Source organism: Perna viridis, chromosome 11 (assembly GCF_037379345.1).
Source record: "Perna viridis isolate PV_CMFRI_1.1 ecotype Kerala chromosome 11, ASM3737934v1, whole genome shotgun sequence".
Taxonomy (NCBI): domain Eukaryota; kingdom Metazoa; phylum Mollusca; class Bivalvia; order Mytilida; family Mytilidae; genus Perna; species Perna viridis.
Window position 1 is genome coordinate 34,692,529 of NC_142455.1, and position 22,597 is coordinate 34,715,125.

At 33.5% G+C, this 22,597-nt stretch overlaps 2 protein-coding genes across 4 annotated transcripts; one reads left to right on the forward strand and one right to left on the reverse strand.

Annotated features, from left to right (window-relative positions):
- Positions 1 to 301: 301 nt before the first annotated feature.
- LOC148603856 (E3 ubiquitin-protein ligase TRIM45-like) lies at positions 302 to 5,779 on the reverse strand. The gene is made up of 2 exons (XM_088552691.1): positions 5,639 to 5,779; positions 302 to 3,574 (listed from the first exon to the last, which is right to left on the reverse strand). The coding sequence occupies exon 2, from the start codon at positions 3,556 to 3,558 to the stop codon at positions 2,236 to 2,238; it is 1,323 nt and encodes a 440-aa protein (XP_088408817.1). The 5' UTR covers positions 3,559 to 3,574; positions 5,639 to 5,779; the 3' UTR covers positions 302 to 2,235.
- Positions 5,780 to 8,183: 2,404 nt separating this feature from the next.
- On the forward strand, positions 8,184 to 22,336 carry LOC148603857 (GPI-specific phospholipase A2-like PGAP3). 3 transcript variants are annotated; one of them, XM_088554106.1, is made up of 8 exons: positions 8,184 to 8,227; positions 9,525 to 9,926; positions 10,310 to 10,459; positions 11,101 to 11,163; positions 12,778 to 12,839; positions 13,349 to 13,485; positions 14,961 to 15,165; positions 16,207 to 19,090. In XM_088554106.1, exons 2-8 carry the CDS (start codon positions 9,618 to 9,620, stop codon positions 16,274 to 16,276), a joined length of 996 nt encoding a protein of 331 aa, XP_088410232.1. In that variant the 5' UTR covers positions 8,184 to 8,227; positions 9,525 to 9,617; the 3' UTR covers positions 16,277 to 19,090. The 3 variants fall into 3 exon arrangements, with proteins under 3 accessions (XP_088410232.1, XP_088410234.1, XP_088410233.1); XM_088554108.1 differs by lacking the exon at positions 16,207 to 19,090 and adding an exon at positions 20,463 to 22,336 and having other exon boundaries at positions 8,187 to 8,227; XM_088554107.1 differs by lacking the exon at positions 8,184 to 8,227 and adding an exon at positions 8,292 to 8,447.
- The last annotated feature ends 261 nt before the right edge of the window (positions 22,337 to 22,597 follow it).

The window sequence follows — 22,597 nt, forward strand, 5'->3', positions numbered from 1 at the left end:
GTCTGGTAACTACAACTTCTTCTAAACTGTTCAGTGAAAACTTTATATAAAGGTTTGGCATCATATGTTAGCATGTATGAGGTGAGATTGCTATTGTGGTTGGTTGGAAGGGGAGTTAATTCACCTTAAGATCTTTATAGGGCTAATAGATGTAAATGTGTTCTTGTTCAGAGCATTGATAATAGCGGAGAAAATATTTTTGATGGATAGTAATTTTTGGTATATTTTTACTGGATATTGTCAAAAAACATCTTACTTTGGAACTGAGTGACATTAAGTTTGTGGAGGAAATATAAACAAAAACAGTTTAAAACTTTTATTTTCTAATAAAGCTGTCTTATAAATTTAATAATGCATCCCATAATGCAATACTCCTTTGTAGAGTGGTAGTAGTTTTTCAAAGTATGAGGTATAATACAAACCCTATTGTAGGCTTCATAAGTTAATAAATAATTTTATGTACATTTTATGTAAGTTTACAGATGTTAATAAGTATTCTATAGACCTCCTTTCCTCCAATGTTCAGTATAGGGGCTAAATATAGGGCTTTGTCTACCACATACTTTGCATTGCACTCAAAAAGTCAGTATAAACACTATTATTCCTAAGCTGTAATACAATAAAAAATGTAAGATATGTGCAGGCTAGGCCAAACAGATATGTTGGTATGTTTATTGCACCCTGGAAAAATAGGATTATAATGTAAGGATTGAAAAAATAAACTTGTCACCAGTCTTATAAAGATAAATTGAAATTTATTCCAAAAAGTTGATCAAACAAAAAGAGGAAAGAACTTGGGAATGTTTTGATACAGCAAACATGAGAATATTTCATCTTGGCCATGCCTACACATAAAGCTTAGATATCGAAAAATGAGGATTTCTGTAGGATCATTAGTTGGTACTTGATACAGTTTCCATATACTTAGTATTATAATTGTTGTGAATTAACATATTAGAAAAGGGATGTAGCACTTTTGTAAATAAAAAGCACCTTAAGAACATATTTTAATTTAAGCAGTACATTATATGACTGAAAAACTTTGTAAATGGTAGAAAATGGACCAAATATTGACACATTTCTTCAAAACTAAGAACATGTATTGAAACTTCATTTTAGGGGGGATGAAGATGTAGATAATTTTTCATGATAAAAAAAACCCCTGTATATTCATAAATATTTGTACATTTCAAGCACAATGTATGCACTCTACAGACTAGAAATTTATTAACATGTTCAATCACAAAATAAATGCACCTAATTTCAGGTATATGATCGAATTAAAATACTCTACACTCCAAAATTATTGCCACATTTATTTTTGTTAAGTTGTTATTAAATATTTTAGACTTTTAGAAGTGGAATTTCATTTATAAGATACAAGCAGTATGGCAGTGCTGTTAAAAAGTTTAAAAAAATTAGATTTTAAGAAATTCGTTCCTTACAACCCACTTGCAAACAGAAATATCAAAATTAGTTTTTCAAAAACAACACTTAAACAATTTGAACAATAATTTCAGAATTTGCTAAACTTATACAGCTAATCAGTGGACTAGAAAAATACACACACTATTATAGTTCTACAATCACACTTTAGACTAGAAAATACATTGTATTTCCCCCTTTTATTTAGTAACTGGACAATACCAGTTTCATGCTAGTATGACTTGTCAGATTTATATAGTACCAGTGTCATGATAGTAGGACTAGTCAGGACACAACAATGCCATTTGAAATCCTCACAGAAAAAATAAAACATAAAGATGCCTTGAATGGGAATTCCTGTACCACAGTGGTAGTCTTAAAAAAATGTTGGAGAAGCTTAAAATGAGCACAATTTAGTCAACAAGTTGGTGGGTAAACAGATTTAACTGACTTGTAAAGTCATGGATTTTAATTTCATCAATTTATGAATATAGTCTTTGATAACCTTTTGTAAGGAGCAATTATTTGATAAGTTCGGATAAGACACAGAGAGGTCAGACAAAATAGATTTATTGAATGAAAGTTGGTAGTATAAGTTTCAAGTGAAAGTAAAAGATCAGGTCCACAATCAAATAAAACAAAACAAAACAAAAAAACGGTAGAAAACCAAGATCATTTTCCAATTTCATAAACCGTAAGTACGTGGATGCCTCATAAATTTGTGAACTGAAAGTGGGAACAGTAAACAAAATCGCAGTTACACAAAAATTAAATGTAAATAGCCAAATTGCAAAATAAAAAATAGCAGTTTTACCCCTTCACATACGAGACCGTTGCAGCGAGTGATATGTAAAGAAACAAAAATAAACCACAGACCGCATCAGAAAAATTATCCTTGTCATCAGATATCAATCCACAAATACGGGTGATTGTAATCAACATGAAAACCGGCACCAATATCAACAACAAATTCTGTAATCTTGCAGCAGTTTTACATGCACCAAGAAAAGTCCGTTTTGGTTCAGCCTCCAAACGTAAGAAATTTCTCTCGTCTGTTTCTTGCTTCAACTGACCGAAACGGAAAACACTGAAATTATTCCAAGAACGAATGGTACCCGGACGAAACGTGATCTTTTGAACTTCTATGGACTGGTTATGGATCGGTTCTCTTAAAGCATCGACGTTTTTCTTGTATTGAGCGTAGCAGTCCAAAAGTTCAAGGCTCATATCATCCTCTTGCAAATCTTCCAAGAATCGACATGCAGACTGAGCCTTGTCGAGAAAGTTATTTAAAGATTTCTTGTAAATATCAATCGGGTTTAAGTTTTCCTGTTCTATAATTGTCATTTGCTTTATTTGTTGTTCAGCAATTTGGTCTATGGTATATGTTAGGGCTCTTGCTTGTGTTCTGACATCTTTGATGCAATCGGTAGTGTTTTGTTTAATATTTTGTGACAGGGTGTCCAACTCGTCACAAGTTTTGCGTACTGTGCGTATAGACGAGTTCAACAAATCCATTTCTTTTTGCAGGTAATTTTGCGCTTTTTCGAGTTTCTTCCCCAAAGTACAAGTATCGTGAGTCTTGTGAGATTGCAAGATACAATCAATGCAGACTGCTTTGTCGCACGTGCAGCAAAACATATTCAAAACATGTTCTTGATGAGCTGTGCATTGTTTTTGAGAAGAAATTCCAGTTCCAACATTTCCGGTTTCAATACGCATGATATTAACTGCTCTTCGTGGATCATGCTTAAAAAGTTTATGCTCGTGTATACAAAACTTGCAAATGTCAATATCACAATCAACGCAGCGGTACTGGGAGACTAGCCAGTCACGTTCACAAACATTACATGTGCTGAAATATGGTTTGGAACCAATCTCATCCTGAATACAGTTGACGTAGAAATTTGGCGGGAAATCTTTTATTCCCCCGCGAGGAACACAAATATCTGATCTGCACTGTGGACACCTGAATAGTCGTCCAGATGATGAAGAATGTTTGACAAAGTCTTGTAAGCACTGAAAACAGACTGAATGGTGGCATGGGAGTATCCTAGGATCGCTGTACTCGTCCATGCAGATTGGACATTGGAGAATCCTCTCCCTTAAACGTTCGATCTTTTCCTCTTCCATGACTAACAACAATGATCTGAAAAAAAACATACATTATTTGAATACCTATATTGGAACACTTCCGTTCCACTACACCTATAAAGTCAACATACATCTTGTAGATCCAGGATTTCGGGTTAGGGGTGCAAGTATTTTTTTATGGGGCGGGTAGGGGGAGAGAGAAAACTTGTGTGTAAAATCAAGATTTCATGCATCCCAAATACAGCTAGGGGCGGCACGCCCGTCTTTGGATCCGCGCCAGGTATTAACTAATGTCAAGTTCAATCTGCATGTTGCTGGAGTACATTTTATTTTGATTGGCGGCTTTGTTAGTTACTTTCATTTATTTATAATCGCTCTTTAATTTTCATATATAATTCCCGAGAATCTAAATAATAATTTTCTCCATAGTCCTGCATCTACATATTTTTCTACTTTTCAAGACAAATTTTATTTCAAACAGACTTCAGGTTACCATCGTCACAAGTTTTTGGGTCCGTCGGAAGATATGTATAGTTTAGTTTGTCTCTGAAATTAATAGCTTGTCAACTATCGGTGACGGAGAAGTACATACTTATTTATTCGTATTGACCAAGGGGTATAACATGTGATCATAGTCCGAATACAAGATTAATAGAATGAGAGTGTCTCCTGGAGTCATGTGTTACGATCATTTAACCTGTATTTTTATTAATCGTAATATTTTTGTTATTTATGCTAAGTTTGTTCACCGTTTTTGTACGTAGGGATCGTTGTTGTCTAAATGTATTATTTGTTCATTTTGTCAAATTTCTGCACGAAATTAACAATTTTTCCAACAAAAGGAGAGTTCCGACCCCGGGGAACTTCCTGAATCAGCTACAGTACTTAAAATGTTGCATATTCAAATATCGAAGTGTAGATCTTGTTCCGATTTAAAATGCACCCTGATCAAGGTCTGTTATATATAAAACGACAGACTTTAATACAGTTGAATATAAGTCATTGTGACAAAAGATAATTAAATATGATTACTGGACCATAAACTAGTCTACTACTTAAATTGTCAATTCAGACCATAAAAAAATAGTGCTATCATTATTTATGTCATTAAATGGTATCAAATAGTTTTAAATTTGATGGCATTAGAATTTAAAGAATCCAACCATGTTCAAGGTGTTTATTTGAAGTTCATTGTAATCCAATAAATGAGATAACTAGAAGTCCAGCTACATGTAAAAGATTGACCACTATTAAATGGTCATTCAGGGTCTTGTTCCCACTATCAAATATGAAGCCCGGCTTGTAAATTAACACCACAACGGCGATCCTATACTAGTCGGTTTGCCTATTTGATAGTGGGAACAAGCCCCTGTGCACAGACAGTACAAAATAGGACAATCAATTAAACGAGAAATACATCCGGGCCACATATGAAATAATGTGCATGCATGTATGTGTGAGTGTATTTTCTTTTTTGGTTGTTTTTTTTTCTCTCATTCTTTTATATCATAGAAATGTAAGTGCTTCAATTGGAGGAAGTAATTAACCACCAAGGAAACTTCAGGCTCAGTGGTTGGGAAAGAAATTATGAGATGGGGCCATTTTCAGGATTTTTCAAATATATTTGCAATCTGAAGGGGCAATTTGATAGAAACTATCAGTGTACTTTCAGATGAAGCGGCCATTTCCAGCCTGAAAGGGCAGATTGCCCATGGCCCCTTGCCTTTCTAAACCCTGACTTCTTCGTGCATGTTCTTTGCCCGCTAAGGTTCGTGATGTATCACCACCTAATACTTAGATATATGTATATGCATATTGAACAAATCACAACAGCTAAGGCTCGAGATCAATACTTCAACATGTTTAGGATCTTTTGTCTATTGCTGAAGAATGTTAAACTTCGCATCAGTATCAAGAAACATTTCTAGTCAGGTGAATCATCATCTACTGCTATTAAAAATAGAATGTTCAAACTGAACTTTGGTATGTCATATTTCTTCAACAATAAAATATCCAAGTAAACAAATTAACTGTTTGGAAATTGACATTTAAAGTCTGTGTCAACATTCAGTATCCTTATCATATGCTTGTGGTTAATAAATACAGAATTTTTTCTTACCTATAACTTCGCCAGCAGTAAAGGATTAACAAAAGCAAAGTTCTATTTATATCCGTCCATCCTTAATGCAAACTTTAAAAATACACCCAATGATTCCTACATTACATGTATTGCGCTCTCTTGTAAGGTACAAGGCGCCAATATTTTTATTTGATGTGAACTAATGATAAAACTAATGAACATCCAATAACGGCCTAAAGCAAATCCTTTGTCTTAAGTGATTCTAGTGTTTTGTTCATTCCACCTCCGCTCTGATAAGCAACCAGTCCGCGTTCCTTAAATTAAATCCATATATTTGTAATAGAGCACGGTAAAAATCTGTATTTGTATGTATGTATTTGAAAATAGACATTGTGACATGTCTGTTTTTACTGTCCCAAACCAGGGATACAATAGTTTTCTTTACTTTAAAATCAAGAGGCTCTCAAGGGGTATAGTATAACCAAGGCTTTTTTTTGAAGACCGTCACCAAAAAAACTGGAATTGTCGTTGGCCTAAAAAAAACAACAGTAATACAATTTAACAGAGCAGACCAGTGGTTTTGGCTCAACACTGTCCTCGTACGTCGACGGGACCTAGATATACAAGAAAGCAGTCACAGCACCTCAGATTCTACTTTGACAGTCTCTGCACAATATATTAAATCCACTTGTTCTGTGGACGCTTAATAATGCAAGACCTCAAAGGGAAGTCAAGGACTTAAATTAAAAAAAACAAAACAAAACAAAATAAAACAAAGCAGGCAAATAACAAAAATAGTTCATACTATCAGCTAGCTTCTCGATTAATGGAACTACCATTTGATTTCTATGGGAGGCTAAGATCAAATTTGTTTTATTGGAGGCTAGGATGAAATTTGATCAAAATAAAAATTTAGGCAGGGTTGAATTTTTCAGGTCATGGTCAGGCCATAAGAAAAAAATGAAAAGGCTGGACCAATTATTGTTCTATTTTTTTTTTATAACAAAACAATTTGTGTGTAGCTTTGCGGTGTCTCCAGGCTAGAAAATTAGATCATTCCCCCCACCCCCCCCCCAAAAAAAAAGAGAGAAAAAATCAAATGGTTCTCTCTAACACCTTCTGTTTTAAATTCAAATGTCAAAACAAAATCTAACTTCGGCTGTTGCTAAAAAAAATTGGGCTTGCGCGAAAAAAAAATCTAACTCAACATAAAATCCCAGCCTCTCCCCTCCAGAAGAAAATTGTGCCTTAGTTGGAGCGAATTGCTCGGTATGCATATCTTATAACATCGATCTGATTAAATGTTCATCAACATGTGATGAAAATTTTAACAAATATTTTAATATCAATGTTTATATCAATTAATTATATCAGTAAATAGGATTTATTGATAATGTTGTAATCCACATCACTTTCCAAAAACACGATGTTATATTAAGTAGGTGCCATTCCTCTTTATTTACATTATAAAGTTCCTTTTTTTTTAAAATGAAAACAGTTTTTGAATACTCCACGTAATTTATTTTTCATAACAAGCCGTTGCGGAATTATTTGATTCCCTATCAACAATTCATGAGTTTGTGCCAACAAATATTGAATAGAATTAAATTGAATTCATGAAGAAAAAGCTGATATTGCAATGTAAGTTAAGTTTAATTTACGTCGTAGACCTGTATTTTACGGTGGTACATTTAGGACACACTATATTTTAAATTTTTCGTAAATATGTCAAGCGCTGAGATAATAAGTGGAGTGCACGACATAATAAGTGGAGTGCACAACATAATAAGTCGAGTGCACGACATAATACGTCTAGCACTAGAGATAATATGCCGAGCTCTCGAGATTATAAGTCGAGTAATCAAGGGAACCAGAGGCGGATCAATACACTTTGTGGAACGGGTGCCAGCCGGGGTTCCTAAAAAAAAGGGGGACTGCTAGGACATTAATTATCCTTTTTTGGGTCAATTTTACCCATGAAAATAACAAATTATCCAATAAAAAGTAGGGATGCCAATCCCATGCACTCCATGGATCCGCCACTGAGAACGTTAGTCCGAATTTCCTCTGACCCTGCAACCCTCCTCTCTTTATTTGGATATCCGACATATCAATATCCAAATAAAGAGAGGAGGGTTGTAGGGTCAGAGGAAATTCGGACTATGAGAACGTTAACCAAGATTCGAGTGGAAATAAACGAAAATATTCCGAGAATAAAAACAGACACAAGATCATAAATTAGGCCTACCAATATAAAACGTACAAAGAAACAAAAGTAGATGAACAACTGGACTAGAAAAAAAGAGAGTAATTTCAATGATCATATTTTGGCCTGCAAATACAAAGATAAAGATTCCTAGACTTAAGACTGAGAACAAAATTAAAACTTGGCCAGTGGGCTCGGATTTTGACGAAAATATCTTATTCTAATTGTTAATGAATATCAATAAATTGGGAATAAATTCCACGACGGATTACATTATTTTTGCTTCTTTTTGGAATTTCCCTTATATGCCTCTACTCGATGAAATAACTGATCCCTTTAACTGGTTTAGATTAAATAAACAGGGAACCAGATAATCTTAACACAAGGAGAGATAACTCTGCTCAGACGATACACCGGCAATGGTAACTAATTTGATAAAGACTTTCAGTAATTTTAAGTTAACACACTGAAAACATTGTTGTTGCAATATAAAAGTCTTTAAAAGAGATTTATCCATATGGAAACAAGACAGATCCTGTGATGTGAGCTGCACATTGTAGGCTTAATTTATTATTGCACCCTGACTAGCCGGTGTAGGAAGTTTCATAAGAATCTATTGATCAAACGGTTTAGAACCTGCAGGTATACAAAATAGCCTCTCCCTACCACCATGAGTAAATATGTATTATCATTTCCCTAGGAATGTGTACCTGCTATTCCATTTAAATCAAAAACAGCAAGTGCATTTATAATTGAATGACCATTACAGTGTACTAGCAAGTTTCATCAAAATCTAACATGTTCTTGAGATATGCATGGACATTTAATGAGTCCATGTGACCATGTAACCAAACCAAACAGGTGCACAGTTCTGTGTAATCATTACCTGAAAATTATTAAGTTAAGTTTTCGATCCCAACGTTTAGACTAAAATACACTTGACTCATGGGCGGTGCAAAAATGTCCTTGAATGTAGCACCTGATTTAATGAAGTTGAAGATGAAGATGAAGAAGGAGTTGTGGAAACAAAATGACCTAAATAAATACAATGTATGTGCACAATAACATGTAAGTACCCTTTTGTCGTTAATTCAGAGTCAATGACAAAGTCCACTTTATGGTAATGGAAACCCATAATATATTCAAATAAAAAATGGAAATAGCAGGTGCACAATAGCATTATCTGATTAATCACCATTCCTGTTTAGGAGGAGTTGCCAATGTAAAACTGGTGCAAAAATACCATCTTGAGTGTGAACAACAAATGGATGCTAATGGTTTGCTATGTAATATGTCCCTTGTAAAAAGATAGGCTTTTATAAAGACCACCTTTAATTTTAGTGAAACATTAAGTGTATGATTAATAGATTAAGACTGTGCCATTTTTATTTTTGACCACAACCTGAGCTGTATCAAGCTTAAATTTTGTGTTCACATTTGCTCCATCTGTTAAAGCTCTGTGGACAAATCTAAACATGCATTTTGTTGAGGAATTTAAGGCTACAAAAACTGAACAGACAGATTTCCTGATTGCTGTACATGTATACAGACTTGCATTTAAAGTTGGATGATAAAAACATTTTTATACTTGATAACATTTATCAAATATTTGGTGTTGATGTGGATCAGTTTTGACATTACAGTAATACATGTAATACTTAGCCAGAATTATTTAAATTATACCCCGATTTTGAATTTGTTTTTTTGACTTTTATATAGAATGATTAGCTAAAGCTGCAGAAAGTAAGACAAGATAACAATGGCTGACTACTTAGAAGTTATTCTGTGACAATATGAAGACAGCTAATCACAATGATATCCAGAACAGCAGCCATCTTCAAAACAACACAATTTTCAATTCTACTACTAGTAGTTTTATTTCTCTCTCTGATCAAGACTGTATCTTCCTCAAAAGGTGACAGGTCATTTATATTCATGAAATGTATGAGTAAATGTGGGAACTCTAACTGTACAAGTCAAGCCACATTTCTGGCTGGGCAGCCTTGGTATCTTTGGCTACTTCAGTGGTCATGTAAAGATGAATGCCGGTACCTTTGCATGTGGAAAACTGTAGATGCATTTCAGAGAGATGGTATGGGAGTACCTCAGTTCTTTGGCAAGGTATTTTTTAGTGATTTAGTTACATGCAGTGCTTGCCTTTAGCCACTAGCCTGAAGCCCGAGGTTAGTAAAAATTAATTCAGGTTGGTGAAATGATATGTACATTTGTTGTTTCGGGCAAGTTAAATCCTATACAGTCCTTCATTATTCAGACTAGTTATTGAGAATTATGAAGGGAAGGACTGTACATGTACAGTTATTTTTTTACATATTCATATGCATTGTAGTTACATTCTTAATCAACAGCATAAAGAACAGAAAGGAATTTTTTTCTCTAAGATATTATAAATGTGTATGTGTAAATTTAGTAATTAACACCAAATGTATATATAATTGCAACTAAATGTGACTGGGCTATAAATGACTTATTTATTTTCTTTACAGTGGCCATTTATTCGCCTTTTTGGCATACAGGAGCCAGCATCTGTGATATTTTCAGTTCTTAATGGACTGGGACATTTCCGATTACTTACATACAGAAAAATGGTGCCATCTAATGTACCCTTGTATTACATATGGCATATTTATGCAATAGTAAGTGTTTTAATCAATATGATCAACACGAGAGGTAGTCAGGGGCTGTGACTTAATTAGCTTTTAGAAGTGCTGCTACTACATGTAGGAACCTGACATTTTTTCAGATGTATGGCAGATATGCATAGATTTTAACAATGATTAGTGCTGTCAAATTTCTACACTTTCTTGTCAGGTATTTTCATGAATGCCTCACCAAGTTTTTTTTTCTATCATGTCAAAATGTCCAGGAGTTGTCTTTCTTTGAATACACCATAAAATATTTTTTCAACATGACAGAAACATTGTACTTTCTTAAAAATATGGAGTATAAGCTACCAATCTCCTACACAAGTGGTAAATTCCCTTTTTCAAAGCTATACACCTCTGCCACACTTAGTGCTAAACCCCACCCCTGTATGCGAATTATTACAGTACACCAAAAACAGCTTTGGTAGTGCTCATGCCCTGTTAATTTAATCACATCCTGTATAGCAGAGCCTATATACACTAGCGGACTGATACATAGTAAATCATAAAGAGATTTAAGTCTGTGGAGGATATTGATAAGCTATGTGAAGTTGATGTAATGCTTTTAACAATTATACTTTTTACAGAAAATGATCTATCAGTTGTAAAGTAATAATATTTTTTTTTGTCAGATAGGTCTAAATGGTTGGTTTTGGTCTACAGTGTTTCACTGTAAGGATACAGAGTTTACTGAGGTATGACAGCTAACACTAGTTTGGTATCTAGACTATAGCTAGAAATAGGACATCTTCTCTAGTCAAGGGTTTGAGTCCTGTCCCCCTCCCTTCAGGGGAGGACCTGAACTCTTGGCTAGAGAAGATTGAAGTAGGAAGTTCAGTTGATGCATTAATTGAGCTTCAAATTTTAAGAATGAGACTTTTTTTAAAGATTCTTTTAACCTCTATATGTAAATGTTTCTGATTTTAATGGGACATTTTTAGCTGGAATTTGATGAATGGTGCATGACCCCTCTAGTTCTAGTCACTGTAGATGTGGCCATTATTCCATTCATAATTTTGTTTTCACAGTGAAAATTGTCTTCTCTGAACATTGAAAATACTAATCTCTTGTACAGAGTTGTCTGTCTATGTAGGCCTTCCTCTAAGGACTGTATGAGAGATTGCCAATATACAGGAGTCCTTTTACAATTAGTCATGTTCTGAAATTCTATCTACCAGCTTTGAGCATTTTAAATTTGCTTAGTATGCAAACTAGATAAAATCTACACTTTAGTATAGGTCAGAATTTATACATTATATGATACCTGTAAATTTCTTCAGTTTTAGAAAAGCACTTTCATTAGATACTAAATTTCAACCAGTATCAATAAAAATTATAACCATTACAGGACTCTTAGAAGTCCCATTTTCTGACCTTTCCTATATGATGTGGAAAATTTCTGGTGTAGAGCACTAATGTATTAAGTAATAGTCTATAAATTCAGACAATGGTTGATTCTTGTATGTAAAAACACCACACCAAATTTACTTAATAAGAAACACAGACTACATAACCAGTCATAGCTTTTAATTTTGTATTTCCACTTTCAAGATATACATTATAATTGTGTACACAGCCAGTTGTGCCACATATGATAATCATATGGTGATCATATGACAATCATATGATATTTAACATGTGATAGTCATATGATCAGCATATGATTCTCATATGTTAATTTTGGCTTGAAAACACATGACAATCATATGTTTGTGAAAAACATATGATTATCATATGATAATCATGCAATTATCATATGTAAACCGAAACATATGATTGTCATATGGTGCTTGATTTATATGATAATCATATGATGCAAACCATATGATTGTCCTGTGTGGCACATTTACCTGTGTATGCTATTGACACTTTGCAAGAATTATCATTCAATGGTTTAATTTGGTTGATTATAGTGGGAGGTGAATGTGAGGTTTTTTTTTAAATACTGAAAGGACTTTCATTATGTAATAATATACATGTAGCCAACATAGATTGGAAAAGCATCATTTGTTTGGTGTTTTTTTTCTATCCCATGAATCACCTCTACCATAGGCAGTGTCTGAATTTTATATGGACTGGTACTTAAATATGAAGAACTGTATTTCATACAAAAATTTCTTTTGAATCTACAGTCAGTGATAAATCTAAGCGTTCTTTGGAACTTATGACCAAATTTTGGTTCTTCACTCTTTCCAATTAATTATCCTCTTATTATTAAGTACCACACTAATTGGAAGTCTTTTGTAAAATTGTTGAATATTTCTTAATATGATAAACACTTTATGAACTTTCATATTTCTTTCTTGCAGAAGATGGATTATTTCAGTGCCTTCTCATTGGTGCTTAGTAATTATTTTTCTGTTTTATGTAGGTAAGGTTAATCTGTAACTGGAGAAACAAAAAAATGATATATATTTGTACTGCTGGAGCAACCAAAATAAATTTGACAGTATATTTTTTTATGATATACAATCACTGACAGTATACCTACTTTTCTGTCATGAACTACCCATTTGTCAATCAAAGCAGTTACTAAAAAGCCTATGGTTATGTATGCATGACTTTTTAGAAAATGATTTTTAGAATGGAAGAACAAAATATGATATACAGGTATAAAAATATTCAAAATTGCAATACGATTATAAATCACTTTATAGGATCATTAGTCGACTGTAATATTATTTGAATGTGCTTCATTATATAATTATTTAGCTAGGGGAAAGAGCCTGTGGTTGATTTTATCATAAAATGTATATGTAAAGTCACAACTAATTGTTACTTAAGATAAACTTTGCACTGAGGACTTACCGTAAAATTGACTTTATTTCTTTATTTCAACGTGAATTGCTGACAATGAATTTATGTAAGATTTGATTGTAGGTTATTAGGAACATCCCCTTGGTACCGTCCAGTTACAATAGCAGCCATATTAATCAGCTGGTTCACATATCATGTTTACTACCTAGCCTTCATACATTTTGATTATGGTTACAATATGCAGATGAATATTTGTGTTGGTGAGTATAATAGTCTCAATAGTCACGTTAGGTTACCCTACGTTGGTGAGTATAAGCTAACGTCTCAATGTATCAATAGTCACGTTAGGTTACCCTACGTTGGTGAGTATAAGCTCATGTCTCAATGTATCAATAGTCACGTTAGGTTACCCTACGTTGGTGAGTATGAGCCAATGTCTCAATAGTCACGTTAGGTTACCCTACATTGGTGAAAAGCTGGAGTATTAAGAAGTAATCGAAGGAACCAAGATTATAGATTAAATCAAAAGAATGTAAATGTAATTCAGGGACAAAGACCAGACATGGAAAACAGACACACACACAACAAAGACCATAAAATATCCAAATTAATACAAAGCAACAAATGAAAATGGAGCAACTTGGACTCCACTAAAAACTGGGAGCACGGACCAGTGCACTGGTAGGGTAACCATCCTCTGCTTTTGTAGAGACCTTCGCTGAGTTGCTCATAAAATGTCACGTCCAGGGTAGACAAAAGAGGAAAGGAAAACTATGACATGTTGAACAAATTGGTTCTTAAAATGCAGATGGGTACACCATAACAATCCATGAGTTCATGGTAACGACCTTAAAACTTCTGTAGTGATGACTTCAATCTTGTAGCAATATAACTCTGTTCCAGAAGCCTAACTGTTTGAAGTCTGCTTGGTGAAAAAATTCATTTTAGATAAACCTTTTGAAATATTAGATAATTTTGTACCCTGTGTTGTTGAGAAAGCAGAGGTATCAAAAGTCCTATGATATAGGGGTATTGTATGAAAGACCTTGCAAAAACCATGGGAGATATTTCTTACAGTTACTTAGCATAATGTATTTGAAGGTCTTTGTTGGGGTATTAAACAACTTCATAAAATGATCTTAATTTTATGTGCTAGGCTCTCTAATATACTGTAACAAATAAAACAAAATGATGTTTTGTATATGAATTTTCTATACTCAGTGTTGATACTTAAAAGAAAATCACCAAGAGTTATCCTTCTTTTGCCTTATAATTGAAGTTCCAAATCTCATCTGCCTGTTGATCCATTTACAGAGAGACATAATTTCTTTGTGTTCTGTGGGTTTTAACTACTAAGGTTGATTTTGGAGAGTTACATACATTTGTATGTCTCCTTACCATTGCCATACATCAACATTGTAGTCATGCATCATTCCAAAAGAATACTGTGATATCCATACTTTTTCACTGCTTGGAGATTCATAATGAATAATCAATTGTTTTTACCTGCATATTATCTGTCTTTGAGACAGAAAAATACGTAAAAACTGTGTGTTTAATATCAAGGTTTCTTATTCATAATTTGCTCATTGATTATGAAATGAAAACAAATTTAAAATGCAAATACATATACAAGTATGCCATAAATGGTAAATGGCTTGATGGCTTGATGGCTTTAGGTGCTGCTTTACTGACAGCTTTTCTGACATTTTATGAAAACCATTTTGCTTTCCAGGTGGCCTGAATTTTATTGGATGGATGATATATGCTTACAGGGAAGGAATACAGAAACGATATGTTCAGAAATGTGTATTCACCATGTGTGGTCTTACATTCTTAGTCTCTTTAGAACTGTTAGATTTTCCACCCTTACTGTGGACTTTTGATGCTCACTCAATCTGGCATGCAGGAACAGCTCCTCTATGTTACCTGTGGTATAGGTAAGTAAACAAAACAGCTCCTCTATGTTACCTGTGATATAGGTAAGTAATCAGTGACAGCCCCTTTATGTTACCTGTGATATCTGTAAGTAATCAGTGTCAGCACCTAAATGTTACCTGTGATATAGGTAAGTAATCAGTGACAGCCCCTTTATGTTACCTGTGATATCTGTAAGTAATCAGTGTCAGCACCTAAATGTTACCTGTGGTATAGGTAAGCAATCAGTGTCAGCACTTTTATGTTACCTGTGATATAGGTAAGTAATCAGTTTCAGGACCTTAATGTTACCTATGGATAGGTAAGTAATCAGTGTCAGCACCTTTATGTTACTTATGGATAAGTAAGTAATCAGTGACAGCCCCTTAATGTTACCTGTGTTATAGGTAAGTAATCAGGTGTCAGCTTCTTTATGTTCCTATGGTATAGATAAGTAGTTTGTGTCAGTACCTTTATGTTACTTGCAGTTGGATTTCCTTGAAATTTGCTTTGTTTTTATGCACCATCAGTAGAACAAGTTCACAGGAAAACAATTGAGATCAGATAGAGGGGTTTAGTGTTGGTTTGCTTCCATGTGTTCCTAATAAAAGTGATCAAACTTTGTGAATACAGTTCAAGTGGTTGAATGGTGGTATAAAGATAAAGTGAGGAATGATTAAAAGAAAATGTAAAATGTTTTTTTTTTATTTTTAAGTTCCCCTCCTACTTAACAATCTTACTATTTGAGTATATCTCAGTTTCTATTTGTTTTCAGTATTCATAACCCCCTGGCAACAGTGCCACAAAATTTGAAAAATTACTTAAGGCTGAGAAAACTCTTAACTGTTTGTGACGTCATCAGTTTTAAAGAATATGATTGGAGTTACCATAGAAGTTAGAAAATTCTCAGACTTAAGGTTTTTTGTCAGTTTTGTGGCACTGGGCGCTGATTACATTAATGTCCTTAACTCAGCAATTTTACACACCCTAGTAAGCAATGTAACGTTTAATAAATAATGAAACCAGTATTTAAGATATTTAATAATAAAAATATCATTTTTTAGTTTTATAATAGAGGATAGCCTCAGCCTTGCATCAGAGACTGAGGAGGATACAACAAAGAAAACTGTGTGATAACACTCACTGAAATATCAGTAGTAGCCTCCTTACAGGATATCCTTGCATTAGCAGGAACTGTTGTTTATCTTAAATCACTGCTCTACTTGTACACAATGGATCCACAGACTTCTGCTGTTTGGTGCATCAGATTCTTGTGATTAAGTTTTGTAATTTTGATGTCTCTCAATCGTTCTTTTATTATGATGCTTTAGTATTTATTTGCCAAATATTTAATTGTTTTAGTGTAAAAAAAAAAACTTACTTTTGTTTTTGGATATGTTAGCTTTCTACCAACAAGGTCTGTTGATGTTGAAGAAACCTTCTCTTGGTGCTTTTTTTTTTTGGCCTAACAGGAAATGACAAAACAAATTTACACTTTTAAAAATACACATACATAGTCATCAGAAAAGACATATTTTTTGAGGATCAATGTAAACTTAATTGTCATGACCAAATTTTTTGTGTAATGTTGTGTTTCTGATTGAGCTGTTAGTTTTCAATACAGTTTTTGTGAAGGTATATTTTGTTAAAGAGTATAGGGCTTGTAAGTTACATATTAGATTTATTTTTAGTCCAGAATTTCTACTGTGGACAGCATTCATATACAAAAACCAATTTATACTTAGTTTGTTTCTTACAGGTACATCAGTATGATCCAGTTATCAGAATTTTGCTTTACCAAAATTGTCATAGTTTAGAAAAAAATTAATAGTTCTGTCATCATATGTTTTCATTAGTGGTTATTGATGCAGTCAGCTCTCTATATATAAGCATGTCCTAAGCCTTAATTGGGAGCAGTGTTCTAGGATTCCACTTTCCTGTTATCCAGGGCAGGTGTAATTTAGGTGTGTGAAAGTTTATTATTATGCCCCACATTCCAAGTAGAAAGGTTGAATTTAAGGATTTGTTCTTTGGAAAGCAAACTTTAAGTGTTGGAAAGTTAATCAATCTTCATTTAGAGTTTAGAGTTTTCCCTTTGAAACATATAATTTTGGAAAATCCTAGAACACTGGCCCAGAGTAAGGGTTCTGTTCTTTTGAGTTTACTGAATCACATGTCAAGACAGCACTGTTGTTTTTCATATGATGTTCATCACAGAGAGTGGTACTTTGTTTAGTTATACCTTTAATTAGTTTGGAAATAGTAAAAACTATTACGAGTTTGTACTGAGATATTACATGGTAGTGAAAGCTGGAACTTTTCTTTTCACATGTTGTTAATGGTTGCACATTGTTTCTAATTCACTACATTGCTTTGTTACAAATATTCGTAACAGGGAAATAATTATTGACTAAACTGCTCATTATAATTATTGTATTACATAGTTATGGTACACATTTTTAACTTTTGTATAATGCCCGAATAAAATCATTGTCCTGTTTTAGAAGAAGTTGCCCTGCCCAGTATGATTGATTATAATGAAAGAATGAATGAAAATGTTTGCTGCAGTCTCTTTTTTTTCTAACAATGCAATTTTAGTGGTATGGTTTGAATAAAAATTGAGGAATTCTTTTATTACCAAAATACCAACTCAAAGTCATGAAGTCGTGGAGAATGCTAATTTATTCTGATTCATAATCACAAAAAGTAACAATAATTATATAATAAGAAGTCGACCTTCTCCCAACAAAACAGTAAGAAATATGGTGCAGTGTCTAAATATTTTGTTTAATGTTTTTATTTTTTGATAAACTGACAGAAAATTGATTGAAGTTGGTTTTGCTGCAATATTTAATTCCTGTAGTATTAGATAATTGATGTGCAATAATTATCAATATTGCAGATAGTGTAGTGAGCAATATCTGTAATGCAATATATATTCAGAACTTTTTCATTGTTTTACATTAATGTGAAATCTGTAGTCAGCACAACTGGTATTGGGATTTATAATCACACATAATTACTAGAAAGCACTGATAAATACTCATAAATAAACTGTATAAACTATGTCTCAAAGTTTATTTAGGCTGTTAAAAGTTTAGATAGCTCTCAAACCCAAAATATTCATCTCTAATTATAATAAGTTTTTAATTGTACAAGCATTGATGATTCTAATTATCATTTACTTTTTCATTGCACAAGCATTGATGATTCTAATTATCATTTACTTTTTCATTGCACATGCATTGATGATTCTAATTATCATTTACTTTTTCATTGCATCTGCACAATGGACACAAAAATTTGACTTCATAGGAAAATATTGTTCACATGAACTTCATGCGACTGCTCAGTCACAAATTTTTTTTGCTCAAATCAGGTGAAAATCATGTTGAATAATTTAGCCTTTATAGGGGCATTTATACAGAACACCATATAAAGCAGTTAATCTGTTATTGTTACCATTGTGAAGTTCTTAACATATGGAAACTTTGAAATACATGTAATATGAAAGTTTTGTCAACAATCTCATGCACCCTAGCCCCTCACAACTTTTCATTATTTGTTCCAACACTACTTCTTGTGTGAATAGAATGTTTGTAGAACAGTTTAAAATTCAAAGTAAGAGGTCTGCAAAAAGAAATTTATTCAGCTTTAATTTGAAGTGCCTAGATTGAAAAAAAACATGCTATGATGTAAGATTTTACAATATTTTATTGATGAAAAGAATTTTTTTAATGTCTGAAGAAGTAGTCATTGATTTTGTATGACCCAGCACTACATTACATCTTTTCCATATTTTGGTTATTGTAATTTCTTAGTTTTCATTATATTTTTACATAATAATAAATGTTAATTTTGATTATTGTTTTATATATTAATACATTCAACGAATTTGTTGTCTTGATTTTACTAAATTTTATCTAATAAAGTCTTTTTTCAGAAAAATCTTAGTTAGGTATCATATCCATGGTCTAGAACAGACATTAGCAAATACTTTTTCCAATCGAGTTGTGAAATTATGGAACTTACTTCCTTCCACTACTGTTCCGCGCCATCTCTTAGAACGTTTAAAAAAGAGATTGAGGTCCTCACTATAAGGAGAAGTGGACAGACAATCAGTCATTCATTCCCTTAAATCCTTGGCAATGAAGCAGAAAAGTCGTGGGGACGCTAATGTAGAATGATTACTGTACAAATTCATTGTTGCAACAGATACATGTACCTCTAATCCTATTGAATAACGAACAGTATAAACGCAGGAGACATACATAATCGTCAACAACGTTTTCATCCCGAACCTTGATTTGTTTTAATCGTTATATTTTGTAGATTTCGTGGACTATTCTGTTATGAATTTTATACAGTGTCGCATACCAAGAAGACATTTTACATGAACGTGTTTGAAATAAATTTAAAATAAATAAAAAACATAATACATATTACATGTACGTCAGTACATATTGATACCCAGCCAACTCTGACTTAATGTATACGGCATTATTTTAATTATATACATATAAAATAGTTACAAATCCAATAGAGAAAACAGACAATATCATGCTACCTTAATATTTCGATATACATCTGTAAGAAGTCTGTGAATATTCCCGAGTCGTACTTATTGGAAGTATCTGTATCAATACATGATACATGTATATATAGTTTTAGGTTGATTTTCCTCGCCCATTCCATTACCTATGGTGAATGTAGGGAAGTTGTTTCAATTTGATAAGTAAATAAATACTGTATAATTCATAAAACTCTTTGTTGTAAACGCGTTGCTCCTACGAACATGGAGACCACCATCACACGACGAAAGTGATCTTCAAATAATTTGACAGTCATTCCACACTCTATACCTACACCAAATGGCTGCCATTCGCATTATTCATATTTTAAGGCGCAAGAGAATATTTAAGTCTATTTTCATAATTGTCTTGTTAAAATTTGAACTTTGAACCATCATCGTAATCGATATGTTTTTATGTTCTAATATGTGTGTACGTTTAAATCTAAAATACACAACCGATCAATTACGAGGTATGTTTAGAAATTTTCTACTGTACGTGTTACCACTTCATACTAACAAGCCTTCTTTTCTATTGCAAGTACATGTATGTCTGTTCAAGTCTCTGTAAAATGCTTTCCATTATGACACGACTGAAATGGTTAATTTGATCAAATACATGAAGATTTCCAACACAAAGATATATTTTAGTTGTTAGTAGACACGTTAAACATTATGACCTCTTAAAATTGTCTTGATTTGATAATTATAACTATCAATGTAGTAGATTGGCGTATTTTATACTTGCAGGTAAAGTGGGACATCCACAATGTCTATGCTATTCTTTCCACCCGAGATTCTGACCAAGATTTTCTCGCATATATCAAAATTAGACATTCTACTGAACGTACAGCACGTCTCCTCCTATTGGTGTAATGTTGTCTTCTCCTCCGAAATATGGATTCTCCTCGATCTCGGAAAGTCTCACGCACATGAAATAGAAGTAATCATAGAACATTGTCATCTCTTTGAGGACCATATTCAACACTTAATAGTAAAGTATGACGATTTCCTTAAATTTTTGACAAACGAAGGTATATGTAATATGCGAAATGTAAAAAATCTTCAAATTATAAACTATGTATCTGAAAATGAAGTTACATTCTTCCAGAATATTGTTAAATCTTTTCCGACATTAAAAAGCATCCGCTGTCGCCTTTTCCGTAGCGCTGACATTGCTGGATGCCTGGATGTATTATCTCAGATACAGTTTATAGACTTTTCTATCCACATGTCTCGCGGTGGTAATGCTATACTCTGGAACAAGTGTCTGAAAAAATTCGTTCTAGGTCAACACGAACTGTGCAGCCTATCAGTCCACTCACCAAATGTACTTTCTAAAACTGTTAGTATGATTTTACCAAACATGAAATGCATTCGATCGTTAGATCTCAGTAATAGTACTGCTATTAATGGGTCATCGTTCGAACGTTTACCCGAGATGTGTTCACTGGTGCATGTAGATCTAACAAGTACCGCTATAGATGATCTCGGCCTTGGACATCTTTCATTGATAGCAAAAAATCTAAAATCATTAAATATCATTAACTGTGAGAATGTAACAGATTACGGACTTCGTGAAATATCGGATCATTGTTGTAAGCTGGAGTCACTGTTCGTTGTGAATTTACCCGATACAGGGTGCGGACCACGGTTATCAACTACTACGGTGAAGAAAATTAGCAAAAACTGTACCAATTTCCGACAGCTGTGTTTTGCTGAATGTGTAGAACTCAGTGATGGAGGCCTATTTTATTTAGCTTTGAATTGTCACAATTTACAGCACGTGCAATTGCAGGGCGAGGGTTTGTCGTCCACTGGACTAAAAGCTCTATCAGAAAATTGTTTCTCATTACGATACGTTGATTTAGAAGGTGATGAATTCAGTGTTGATGCTGTTGAACATGTACTCACAAATCATCTGTACTTAGAGTATTTATCGATAGATAGTTGTGTGGATTTGGCCAAGCTTGCTCTTAACAGCAACAACACGAATGAGAGAACGAGCACTCCAAACGATTACGTTCAACACTGTCATGTTAAGAAAATAAAATTTCCTCATTCTCATATGAACGAGGCAAGTTTATTAAAACTACTCTATTTTTGTCCAGATGTTCGCTTTCTCATGTTTTCGTGGACGGAAGTGAAAGAACCAGCAGATACGATAGAGCGACTATTTTTGTCTCATAAATTTCTGAAAACCCTAGAAATAAATGGACGTGAATTCTTGAGAAAAGATTTTATTTACAGATCGTGTTGCCGGAGTAAGAAAGCTTATCACTAAGATGGGCATTCAAATATTGTATAAAGTAACACTGTAGCTAGTTGTACATTGGAGGTGACATATATTGACGTTGCCAGCAACTGGACTCTATATGCCAAGACAAGACATGCCAATTCAATGATTTACCCCATCGGTACTTCAGTGAGTTCAATGATTTATCCCGTCGGTACTTCAGTGAGTTCAATGATTTACCCCATCGGTACTTCAGTGAGAATTAACGTTGTACCTTTGTGACTGTCACTGTGTTAGCAATATTCCGTTATTTACCCAGAACATTCACACATTCATTTTGCAAGTATTTTATACAGCTGAATATAGAAAATAATAACACAAAAAATTATCAAGGAAATTCTGAGAACGAAATGCCTTTATCGTTCAATCCCATTTTTGGTAGTCTCTGTATGTGAGCTTGGATTCACAATCTTATAACATTTGTAGTCTGAGTATTCGTGGTTAATCTCTACCCTCCTTTAAAATTTGTAGTCTCAGTATTCCAGTATTCGTGGTTAGTCTCTACCCTCCTTTAAAATTTGTAGTCTCAGTATTCTAGTATTCGTGGTTAGTCTTTACCATCCTTTAAAATCTATATTCTCCCTTTTCG

What these genes read in the sequence shown, in the direction of transcription:
- LOC148603856 (XM_088552691.1), bottom strand. Translation starts at nt 3,558, where the DNA reads ATGGAAGAGGAAAAGATCGAACGTTTAAGGGAGAGGATTCTCCAATGT.
- LOC148603857 (XM_088554106.1), top strand. Translation starts at nt 9,618, where the DNA reads ATGATATCCAGAACAGCAGCCATCTTCAAAACAACACAATTTTCAATT. An exon ending in TACCTCAGTTCTTTGGCAAG is followed by an intron (nt 9,927 to 10,309) that starts GTATTTTTTAGT and finishes TTTTCTTTACAG; the next exon opens with TGGCCATTTATTCGCCTTTT. An exon ending in GCAGATGAATATTTGTGTTG is followed by an intron (nt 13,486 to 14,960) that starts GTGAGTATAATA and finishes TTTGCTTTCCAG; the next exon opens with GTGGCCTGAATTTTATTGGA.